The sequence below is a fragment of the Gymnogyps californianus genome, chromosome 4 (genome assembly GCF_018139145.2).
Source record: "Gymnogyps californianus isolate 813 chromosome 4, ASM1813914v2, whole genome shotgun sequence".
NCBI lineage: Eukaryota > Metazoa > Chordata > Aves > Accipitriformes > Cathartidae > Gymnogyps > Gymnogyps californianus.
In genome coordinates, this window is record NC_059474.1 from 48,954,086 (window position 1) to 48,966,659 (window position 12,574).

The 12,574-nt window shown below is 37.9% G+C and overlaps 1 protein-coding gene and 1 non-coding gene across 2 annotated transcripts in view; one reads left to right on the plus strand and one right to left on the minus strand.

Moving 5' to 3' along the window:
* Positions 1-12,574, plus strand: part of DCHS2 (dachsous cadherin-related 2) — a 120,259-nt gene that overhangs the window by 100,912 nt on the left and 6,773 nt on the right. Inside the window, exons 14-18 of the mRNA XM_050895588.1 lie at positions 739-849; positions 3,714-3,925; positions 5,418-5,569; positions 8,451-8,581; positions 10,094-10,380. Of these exons, the coding sequence (XP_050751545.1) occupies positions 739-849; positions 3,714-3,925; positions 5,418-5,569; positions 8,451-8,581; positions 10,094-10,380 (893 nt within the window). The remainder of the gene's footprint in view (positions 1-738; positions 850-3,713; positions 3,926-5,417; positions 5,570-8,450; positions 8,582-10,093; positions 10,381-12,574) is intronic.
* On the minus strand, positions 11,823-11,925 carry LOC127016338 (U6 spliceosomal RNA). The gene has a single exon (XR_007766486.1). It is a non-coding gene; the product is annotated as a U6 spliceosomal RNA (small nuclear RNA).

Here is a 12,574-nt window from a genome sequence, read left to right on the forward strand (position 1 = left end):
TGATTCTGAGCAGGATAATGTATTCAGTTCCACATTTTTCCTCTGATCCTATTTCAAACAGGATTTTTATTTCATGTCTTTTGTATTCTATATTAAATTATTGCTCTTTTCATGGAATTTGGATTCTGCTTGAATTGACACATAGCTATGCATGTAGTTTAATCTTTTCATTCTCTCTGTCAAAAGATGGCTAACTAAAATTTTAAAGAATATTTCATTTAAAATATTGTTCAAAAATCCAAACTGAATTCAGAGAAATGAAGGAAAAATAAACTCTTTATAGTGATTCAGGGGTAACATGCATTCCTATGATGCACAAAAAAAGGACTATTTTCCTTAAAAGAATTCATGAAAAGGTGAGATTTAAATGACCGAAGGTGGCATAACCTGAATGAAAGGAATACATACGACTTAAGGTAAGAGGTAATTCCAGTGGTACCTGGGAGTTTGCAATTAGGAAAAGTTAAAAGTCATCGTTTTATTTAGGCAGGTGATGAAGTTGTGATCAGATGAGTAATTTACTGGGTGAGGAGGGATAGACAGTGCCTTGCCTATGAAGTTGTAATGCAGTTAAAGTCATGGAGGAGTTGTTTTTATTGTCTACTATTTTAATTCATGAATAAGCACCTGGTCTAGTACATAGGTGTTTGGCTGTGCATCTGCTATTAATCACAGTAATATAATGAGAATAAAACCTTCTGAAGTGGGCATGATCAAAATGTCTTATTGCTTCCATAGGTACATCATTTCTAACTGTAGAAGCTTTTGAACGCAAATTTACAGGAGAAAACATAAAATACAGCATCTTCGGTGACAAGGAAAGCATATTCTCCATACACCCCATTACAGGTACACTTTTATAAATATATATTTTTTTCAAGTGTCTGTGTGTAGCTTGAAGAGTGTGGTCTCTAAAATATAGCAGGTTCCTACCACAAGAACAAGGGGTAGATATCTTAGAGTATTACTCTCTTGTTACAGTGAATAAATCCTTAGTAAAACCAGGGATGTGGAGAGACCTGCACTATTGTAAACTTCATGTGGAAAGAAATTGAACACCGGTATACCTGTTTAAAATGCTCAGTTCTGATTAACTATTGAGCAGCAGGTGTTGGGAGTTGATAAACTACTGCTTTGTGATCCAAGCTGAGACTCCATCTTGTTTCTCATCATAAAGTTGCCCAATCCTTGAAAAGACTCCTAATGTAGGAAGCATTAGACCCGTGTTGAGTTTAATGCTCTTTGTTTCAGGCAAACCTTGACAACTCTGAAAGTCAAGTTTGTTTATTTTTTTGGCGATTGTATTTGCGTTCTCCAGCAGGTCTGCTTTCACCTGCTCTTCAGTCAGGAACTTTGAGTGGCAGGAAAGCAGCGCGTTCCCTATGTGCATTTATGTGCTCTCATCTGAGGTGCATAAGAGAGCATAGCTGCTCTGGTAGCCTCTCAGCTCCTAAACATCTGCAACAAAAGAGTTTGCCTTCTGAATAGCTATAGTCTTTCTGGGAGGGCATATAGCCACTGTAAGCAGTTTTCCTCAGAAATAATGTAAATAGTTAGTACTCTTAACAAGTGGCTTTCTCTCTGAGTTCCTGGAGGCTTTAATCTCTGATTATTCTGATGTCTCCAGGCATCATGTGGTGTACTCCTGTAAAGCTATCATGTTTGATGCTGATGGACAGTTAAAATTATTTTGTTTTGTTTAGATGAGGGACACTTAAAGTGCATATGCTTGATTTCCAAGTCCTCCTTATTTCACTGAAATAAAGCTAGAAAGATTAATCTTAAAGAACATCTTAGACCCAGACAAGTATATCCCCAAGAAAGTGAATCTTCTCCAATATCACCTCCAAAAAAAAAAAAAAATATCAAATGGAATTTTCCTTTCTTGGATCAAGCCAGGCTGAAAAATGGTTACATGATGTTTTTAAGAGTCTCATAAGCACTCCCTTCACAAACAATAGTGGAATTTCTATAGCAGTGGATGTCACAAGTCTTCTTTTGAGATATTTGAGCCATTGTGGTTTCTTCTGTTTCCTTTCTTCTGGAACCTTTCTTCTGTTTCTTAGAAAACATTAATTGAAGTGCAGCCTTTCAGGACTTTTAAGAGCAGTTCTTACCTCAGCATTAATTTTGACACCAGTAACTCTCTATCCATTGTTTCTACAGCAGAAGTATTTTGAGCTATATTGATGCCCTTTCTATCTTAGGTATTCTAAAAAGCCAAAGGTCTGCTCTACTTGTCTTTTCAAGCACTGATGTTAAGTAACTCCATTTTGGAGAAGACTTTCTTCCATTCTAGGGGGATTTATTATATTGTAGAATCATATAAAGCATAGTAGGAAGTGACCCAAAGACATGAACTAGTCTGTCCTCTGACACAGAAGGGGAATAATTGTGCCGAAATCCGACAGAAGTTTGTCGTGTTCTTAAAAACCTGCAGTGATAGCGATTCTGCAAACCCTCTCAATAATCTGTACAAGTCTTGGCGGTTGGAAAGTTTTTGTTCATACTTATCTGAATGTTTGTTGAAACGATTTAAACTTATTACTTCTTAACCTGGTAACAATAGACATAAGACAAAGGCAAACCCCCTATTCTTTACATATTTGAAGACTGTTACCCTGTTTCTTCTTCATGTGTACTTCTCTAGAATGAGCAACTCTGGCTCTTTCACTTGTTCCTTCTAGGTGATGTACCTCAAACTTGATTGTTTGCTCCACTCTACACCAGAGTCTTTCAATTACTCTCTGCCATCTTGAAGTGTATTCCTTCTGTCACTATGTATTTTGCTTTTTCTGTATACACAATGTGATAATTTTTAAGTGTTGTGCTTTGAAATTTTTATGTTCGAGATGCAATTCTTGAACACTGGACAGATCCATAAACAATAGCCAATCATTGCTGCTTATCTTAGAAAAGGAAAACTAAAAAACACTAGCTTGGAGAGCCACAGTAGATGGGTTCTTAGGTTTGGGACATAGATATTCATGGCATCATTACAGAAAAATCAATGCAAAACTGAATTTGAATTCTAATGAAATTAACATACAAACTATGTTTGATGTTTAGATGTAATGAAGAATTTTGAGTATATTACTATATTACCTAGAACATCGAAACAATGACCATGGATTTCCAAGGACCTTTCAGATTTAATGTGGAGATGTCTAGTTGTACTTGTAGTCTCAATAGTTTTCACTGATTACTTTTGATAGAATAACAGTTCGGACAGGAGGAGGCTCACTGCATCAGAACGAGTCAGTGTTTTACCTGTATGTCAGTCAGATACAGAAATTGATACAGCTATTGCCTGATTTGGATATAGATGGAGGGCTAGGTGTAGCCACTCAGATGAGGGCCAAGAGTCTCTTCAGACACAGCTGGCTCACTGTCATGTGTCAAGGAGCACACGTCGCGCAGCCACTTTCTTCCTCTCTATTCCTCTAGAAGTAAATCGGCTTTGTTTTAGGAAATTGCCAACGTGGTGGTTGATCAGTGAAAACTTAGCTATCCAAGATTTGTACAGTAACTAGCATGTGGGGGCTGATGTTAGGTAGAGGAAGGACACGGTGGGGAGCTTGCTGGAATTCTGTCATGTGTTCAGTGGAGGAGACCGTATATGTTAGGGACTTCATAACTGCATTTGTGTGTGATTTTTCCTGAATACATATGTCACATCTTGATATTTTTTTATTTTTATTTTAATAAACCAGGTGCGATCACCGTAAAAGAGCCAAAGTTTCTTGATTATGAAGTTAAGAATAAAATACATCTTTCAGTTTTGGCTGAAAATAACTTGAATTCAGCGCTCTGTCGAGTGACAGTTTTGATACAAGATGTGAATGACAATGTACCTAAATTTGAGCAAAGCTATTACAAAGCATCAGTATGGGAAGGCCAAAGTCCTAAAACAGACATCATACAGGTAAGTGGAAATATATCTTCCCGAGCCCAGTGCTGTAGTTAAAAAGAAGTTTGGTTGATCTGTCATGACTACCGTCCTGCTAGGTCTGTTGTGGACCACTGTCTCTTAAAAAACGAGAGTAGAGTTCTTGATGTTGTTACTACTTTGCTTGAATATCTAAAATATGCAATGACTTTTTTCTAGGCCACATTTCAGATCTTTCATTCAGATTTGTTAAGTTGAAAGAATTCTTTATCTTCTTAATAGTTGTGCAGCTGGACTTTAAATTCTTTTTTTTTTTTAATTTTCTATTTCTCTCTTCAAGTAGTTGAAAAATACTATTCAAAGCTGTGGTTCTGGTTACAATATAGGCTGGATATTGCCTTAATGCGTCTACTGAAAGGGCTATAGCAATAAAAAGAATACTTTCAACTCATCAGACTAGTAGAGTCAAACCCAAGTGTTCAATTTAAAATCTGATGCCTAAAGAGCAGCTTGTCTCAATTTAAATGTGCAAACACTTCTTCCTCTGAATGGATCCATTCTCCAAAAGTGTTTCCAGCTGGCCATGTTAGAGCAAAAGAAGACATCAGTTGGACTAGAAAAACGCATAATTTCCTCAGTACATGTTCTTGCATTGCAAGTCAGGTCACAGTGAGGGTCATGTTAGGTACTAAAGATATTCCTCCTCTAGAGAATAAATAAATGGAAAGCTACAAATGCCTCCAGGGCAAAGTGATTAGAAACTGATGGACATTGTATTTAGAGAAACATATGTCCAGGAATGGATAAAAATCAAAAGGCAGTCAACCCAGATGTGTAGTCAAAATTTTATGACAGAATACATTCTATTATGTTGCCTTTATTCAATCTGACTGGTTGCCTCTGCTATGGTTTGGATCCCGTACTCATTATAATGCTTGTTCAGCAACCAGAAAAGTACAAGGACAACTCTTCAAAGAGTCAGAGGAGTCTTTGAGAAACCTGTTCACTGCTGTTGAATGTTATTTATTCTGTTGGTTTTATAGCTTGCCTCTGCCCTTTTTACATTTTCTGGTTTGTATTTTAAAAAGTAATTAATGAACTATTCCATGAAAGCTCTGAAAACTTAATAATTTAATTATTTTATCCTTTGTCTGTGTAGCAGTAATACTTTAAGGGCCAGCCCCAGACCCCTGAGAAAGTGCATTTTTGTGCACTAAACAGAGACAGCATTCTAACAGCAACCTTATAGTAATATAAGCAGTGTAAAATGATTACATTCAGCCCTAGTGCTTTATGTAGCTGAATTTCAAATTACTCAGGGAAAGAATTCATGTGCATCCTATTGCAATTCATGAGCAGATTTTGTGACCTCACATGACACTCATGTTGGGGACCAATATGATTATTTGCTCGAATCTGTGCAGTCAAAAGGAAAGTAACCAGAAATAGATGACTGTAGTATAAAGTTTTTCTTTCTGAAATCGCATTCTGCCATTTTGAATTAAGCCTCAGTTTTGCTCCCAAACAGGTATTTGCAACTGACTTTGACAGTGGGCTGAATGGAGAAACTGAATACTCAATTTTATCTGGTAATGAAAATGCAATATTTCTAATTGATTCGGTACGAGGGATTTTAACAACTAATACAGTCCTAGATCATGAAAACACTTCATCTTACAGGTTTGTATGCAAGGTTCTTATAAAAATGTATTCTTCTTTTTGTTCACTTGAACTTGAGATTGCTTGTGTTACGTATTTTACAGTTTTCTGTTGATATCCATTACCCACAAAGCCTGAGTGCAAGCCAGACAGAATTGAGAACAGCACTAAAGCTGTCCATTTGTACCATGGATTCTAGCATACTTCTCAAATTTAGGGGAAGAAATGTAGTCTTGTTTAATCAATGGCAACACTTACTGATATAAGTGAGTGTGATGATTCATTATAGGAATGATGACAGTTCCTGGATTTTAGTTTATTAAGAACTGTACAGCCATTCCCTCTCTGGAACCATTTTTTATAAATATGTAAAGACACAGAGAAAACACTCAAACCAAATCCGAGAAATAGGGACATGTTCTGTTCTTTAACAAGAACATAGTTCAAATTTTCTTCTCCATAATCTGATAAAGATGCTTCTGTAAGCTGTTTCCATCTACAAGCTGTCTTGTACTAAGTATTAGTTTTTTCCTGTTTTCCAAGAAACCGTGAGTAAATATGATCAAGTGGATATGACAATTTTTCTTTACAGGTCATACCATAATTGGAATTAGAAAGCAAATAAATCATGCCTTGAAGAGAAAATATGAGTATGCAGATTCATTAATACACCTTTTTAATATACTGCAATCTCTACAAAAAGTAGATATCTGTGTATGTGTCAGTAGAAATTACCTTTTCTTTTTCCATATGGTTGTGGCATCAGTTAAAGTATTTGCAAGTTTTCCTATCCTCTGGGGCCTCAAAGTTTTAAAATGTCCAATCAGAATTCTGATGAACCAGAATAACTTTTAGAAAACCACATCAAAAAGATCAACAGAATATGATATTTTTTTTAATATCAGTGTAATTTGATAATAGTGTCCTAAAGGAAATACTTTGTTTTAACTTAATATACATAACACTTCATTTGGAGTTTAATTTTCAGTTTTTCACTGAATCAAAAACATCAGTTCTGATTTTTAGTCATTTAAATAGCGTAATACATTTTATTTGTAACTAGTACTTTAAAAGAATGCCTGGAATAAATCCTTCAAAGGAAAGATGTTTACTGTTGATGAAACATTGAACATGTAAGCATAATAATTCTCAAATGTGTCTTTAACTGGGAGCCTGATTTATTTCAATATTTATGTTGGAATTCTAGCCTTTTAAATTGACAGTTTGTTCGAGGAATCTGAAGCTTCATATTCCTTCTTTTTATTAATACGTTATTAATCTGTACATTGTTAGGTGAAAAGTGAATAGCAAAAGAAGCTTTCAAAACTGTTTTCCTGTTTAATTTCAAAATGTTACCATTGGTTCTTTCAAATTTGCAAGGAGTTGTTTATTTTATCTAAATTGAACATTTTCATCCCCAGAAGTTCTAAGTCCCTTATAATAGGAGTTATAATGAAAGTGTTGACAGAACCTTAATTTTAATGCCTTGGCTGAGATGTTTTTATGAGAGTTTTTTCTTGAAACCTTAGAAAGTGATTATTTTTAGTAAAATATTTCCATATGTATACCTTACCAATATTCATTCTAGAAAAAATACACTTTCTATATGGAATTGTACATGGTCACTGATTGAATACTAGCCTGCAATTCAAGTTATGTGTTCTGTTGGCGTCAGAAACCACAAGGACACCCAGAGCAGAGCTGGTGTGGTTCAGGAATGGAAGTGCTGCAATCCACAGCTTGAGTTACAGCCTTGGTATTCCATATTGTCATGTGAACGTTTAGGAAGTAATATCTATTTGACACTTTAAACAGAAACTGTGACTTAGAAGAAAGAAGGAGAAATAAAGCATTCAGAAGATCTGCAGGGAGACCCAGAAAATATGACATGACAGGCAAACCGTTGTTAGTACACAAAACATTTAATTGAGATGCCAGGCTCTGACTTGTATATCCTTTCGCATAGCTTGATGTTTTATTTTTTTGTCTGTTCGTTTTTTTAGAGCACCTTTTGAGTTAGATTTAATTTTGAATTCCCTTCTGGATAATTTTTAATACTGGGGAGTGCTGAAGTCTTCCAAATAATCTTTGCTTACAATAAACATTTGCTCTTTATTGTTCAGAAGCTAGTTCCCACAGAGAGTAAGCATCCTTTTATCCATGTTTATCAGGTCGTTACTTACCATTTTCTGTGCTACATTATTTGTGGAAATCAAAAGGTTGTTAACAGAATCTACTACCCATCCTTACACAGGTGTAAAATGGAAGTGTACAGGCAAACTCTTTTAATCTTACAGTGAGATTTTGGTCCCACTAAAATCAGTGGGAACTTTGCTATTGTCAAATGGTGCATGTATTCAGGTTTTTCACTTTATCACTTACATTTATAATATAATAGGGGGGCTATTCTATATCTCTGCAGACATTTTGGCTGAATATTATGTTGGATGTTTTCATATTACCCAATTTTCATATTCCTGTTGTCCCTTTATAAACAATGAGGAGATCCAGGTTCCTCCAAAGGACAATTCTGTACTTAAGTTTTAATTCCTGCTCTGAATTACCAACTGGAGAAATGTGTGTTATTTGAAAGAGTCTTGCTAGCTTTTTTAACCACCTACATTTGGTATGAAATCAAAATACAGATGACTACTTCCTTTTCTTTGTATGATTTTGTTATGTTTTTGCCACCTAGAATCTTCTGGACATTTTTCATGCAAGACACAAAAAATAAAACTCCAGACAGTCAACCTTACAGAAAGAAAGATGGAATTTAAGACTTGCAATGAGGAGCAGAAAGGGCTAATCTTTTTGTTTGTAATTTTTCGCCTGCTTATAACATTGGTGGATAATTCGGTGATTTCTGACCAATAGTGACAATTACTGCTTCCTTTAATTGTAGGTTGGTTGTACAAGCTGCTGATAAAGGAAACCCCAGACTTTCTGCTACAAGTATTGTGAGGATACAAGTGTTAGATGTTAATGACAATGCTCCAGTTGTCCAACCACTAGGTGAAGTGGAGGTCCCAGAAAGTAAGTGTGATACTACAGTTAAGTTTTGTTAAGACTGGGATTTGTCAGATAACGATAGTGCTTTTGATGATTTGTGTAACCAAGCAACTGTAGTAAAAAGGATAATGGATCATATTAATACTGAAATATCAAAGTAAATTGTGATCTGCTTTTGTCCTCAGAGGCATTATTCTTAATCTTTAGACATTGTGTTTAAGAATAGTTTGGAACAAAACCATAGGCAATTCAGAAAGAGGAAAACAAACTCTGCAGAAATACATCTGTAATCTGTTCATTTTGGACTCCAGTGTCATATTCTTCAGATGTCTTCAATTTCTGCTTTTCTCCAATAAAAGTACTTGGTGTTAAAACCAGCATTGCTAGAAATGAGACATTTTGAACTTCATTGTGATGAAAGAAATAATTTCTGTAAATTTGAATGAAGCTTTAAAATGCTTTGTAGCTTAATCCAGTAGATGATCATGAAGAGGAGGACCCAGGACCTCCTGAGTTCTCATCCCAGCATACATCTGGTATGTTGTGTGACATTAGCTCAACATTTGCAGACCTTGAGTCTTAAGCCCAGCATTTTCAAATACAGGCATCATACATGTGATGCATTAAGATACACAGCAGAAAATTTATGAAGATTTAGGTGCTGAAATTCCAGTACTCCTCCTGTTAACAAAAGATATCAAGGCTGCCTTTCTAGTGATATTTTTTAGCCTTTCCTAAATTTAGCTCCCACTGGTAATGACAAGTACGGGAGTCATGGATGCACAGCAGCTGTAAACTACTGGCTACTTATTTAGGTTTTTGTATTCTGTTTAAGAGCACTTGCTTTAGGACATTGCACAGCATTTTTGAAGCTTAATGCCCCAGGCATGCAAATGGGAAATGGTTTAAGTTTCTGTTAGCTCCAGGCTTTGTTAGATGATCACTGATAGGTACAGTTTGCAATCCCCGATGCTGTCAATTTGGCACATGACAAAAGCTGCCTGTATCCAGTTTCTCAATCTTATAGGACTATACCTTGAGCTTCTCAGATTTTTGTGCCACGTAGGTCTGGCTGGAGGTCTTGTTTTTCTCTAGTGACCTTCTCCTCTTTTGGCAAAGCTTCAGAATTGCATTCACTGGTTCTACACAGGCCAGGGGACACTGATGCCTCAGTTAAATATTCTTGTGGAAGCTTGTCACACTGTTCAGTAAATTCCTGTCACCTACATGCTTGTGGAAAACCATGGAAATTCCTGTTGCTGGTGAAGAAACAGTTATGGCTACACTGGATCTGGGAAAGTCTAAAGAAAACCCAAATTAAAATTGGGATAAAGGAGATGCATTTGAAGAAATCCACTACTGTTTCCATAGCATTTCTGGATATTGCTCTTATTCTAAAACACAAAGTAAAAATACACCAAAAGCTAATACAGAAAGATTACATATATCTAAGATTCAATATTGCAAAATAGGCAAAATCTTCAGAAACTGTAACATCATCTTTTAGCTATGACATTCTGAAAATTATTGTTTCAGATGCCCTGCCTGGTTTTACAGTGACTCGGGTGTCAGCAAGTGATGCAGACTCCAGGCCAGCACTTCAGTTTGGTTTTATTTATGATAATAGTCCTGGAATGAAATTTGCCATCGATCAACACACTGGTGTAGTCACAGTGGTGGAACCATTAGATTTTGAAGAAACTGCTGTGTATAAGCTGAGAATCATAGTTTCAGATTCTGTACATGAAACAGAAGCAGAACTCACCATCCTTGTTTTGGACGTCAATGATAACCCACCAGTGTTTACTCAGGATTCGTATCAGGTGGGAACGTGGCAAATGGAAACAAACGTGTGATGTCTTTCCGTATATGATGATAAATACTAGGAGTGCTTGTTTATATTTGTCTTTAAAATGCATTTGAGCACTGAGAAGGAAGGTCTCTGCGAACTATTACTGAGCAGAAACAAAGCAGAGTTCTTCTGGGAAATGCCAGCCCCTTCCTTGGAATTCTGCTAAAAGGACTGAGGGAGTTGTTCAGTTTTCATGTTTGTGGTTTCTGACTTCAGAAGGGAAGTGGTGTGAATGCTAGCTGTACTCCATACACCATGCATTCATTACTAGGAGTTACTGGATATAATCCAGACCAGTTTGGGGAGCAGGGTCCAAGTGTTCAGAACTTCCTTCTTCTGAGAGAACGGTAAACAAGTTGGTACATTTATTCTGGCCTCATTACTATGGCATGAATTTCTTCATTTTCAGTTACACAGCTCCACAGAGATGTAGCAAATGCCCCTGTGGTAGGTTATGCACATACAGTTTGTAATGTGTAATCCTGCCTTATAGCAACGGCACTCATCTAGGAAATGCGGGATATGAGTTTTGGCCTCCCCAACATCCCCTGCTAGACTCAGGAGGGTACAGAGCACAGCTTTTGGACTTCTGGACAAGCATTTGAACTGCTAGACTGTTGTAGAAGTCAAGTTGTCCGACAATGTTTTGAAACAAAGCTGGTTTAGCGACTATGGACAACTGTGGGCCACTAAGATGATTAAAGGAATTGGAGCATGTATAAAATAGAATAGAATAGACTATTTCAGTTGGAAGGGACCTACAACAATCATCTAGTCCAACTGCCTGACCAATTCAGGGCTGACCAAAAGTTAGAGCATGTTGTCAAGGGCATTGTCCAAATGCCTCTTAAACGCTGACAGGCTTGGGGCATTGACCACCTCTCTAGGAAGCCTGTTCCAGTGCTTGACCACCCTCTCGGTAAAGAAATGCTTCCTAATGTTCAGTCTAAACCTATCCTGGTGCAGCTTTGAACCATTCCAATGCGTCCTATCACTGGATACCAGGGAGAAGAGATGAGCACCTCCTTCTCCACTTCCCCTCCTCAGGAGGCTGTAGAGAGCAATGAGGTCACCCCTCAGCCTCCTTTCTCCAAACTAGACAAGCCCAAAGTCCTTAGCTGCTCCTCATAGGACATGCTTTCCAGCCCTTTCACCACCCTTGTTGCCCTCCTCTGGACACATTCAAGGACCTTCACATCCTTCTTAAATTGTGGGGCCCAGAACTGCACACAGTATTCAAGGTGAGGCTGCACCAACGCTGAATACAGCGGGATAGCGGGATAATCACCTCTGTTGACCGGCTGGTTAGACTGTGTTTGATGCACCCCAGGATGCGGTTTGCCCTCTTGGCTGCCAGGGCACACTGCTGACTCATATTGAGCCTGCTGTCGACCAGCAACCCCAGATCCCTAAAAAAATATGGAACGCTTCATGAATTTGCATGTCGTCCTTGCGCAGGGGCCATGCTGCTTCTCTGTATTGTTCCAATTTTAGTATACGTCCTACCAAAGTGAGCATGATATCATACAAGGCTCTCAAGGGTAGGCCACTAAAAGGGTTTTGGCCTGATTTCATCAGCCCTAAGGCTGTGGGGCTTGTGCTAAGGCTCAGCACATGAAATGGCTTGGAGTTAGGGTTAGGGATAGGAGAGAGACAAAGCCTAGAGCTCCAGGTGGAGTTAAGCTGCAGTAATGCTGCCACAGGAAAGGTGAGGTTGCCAGCGGAGTTGTTTCCTTAGGACTTGTTTGTGTGGGGCTAGGCTGTGTGGCTTGGGCTGAGGCCCAAGAGAGCCTAGAGCATGGATCGTTCAGCCTGGAAAAGAGAAGGCTCAGGGAGGATCTTACCAATGTGTGTAAATACTAGTGGGGGGAGTAAAGACGACAGAGCCAGACTCTCCTCCGTGGTGTCCAGTGACAGGACAAGAGGCAGTGGGCACAAACTAAAGTACAGGAAATTCTGTTTAAAAATCAGGAAAAACTTTTTTTAAAAACTCTAACAGTGACTGAGTACTGGCACAGGTTACTCAGAGAGGTTGTGGAGTCTCCATCCCTGGAGATACTCAAAACTCAACTATACAGAGTCATGGGCACCCTGCTCTATGTGACCCTGCTCTGAGCAAGGGTTGGACAAGATGACCTCTGGAGATGCCCGCCAGCCTCAGTCAT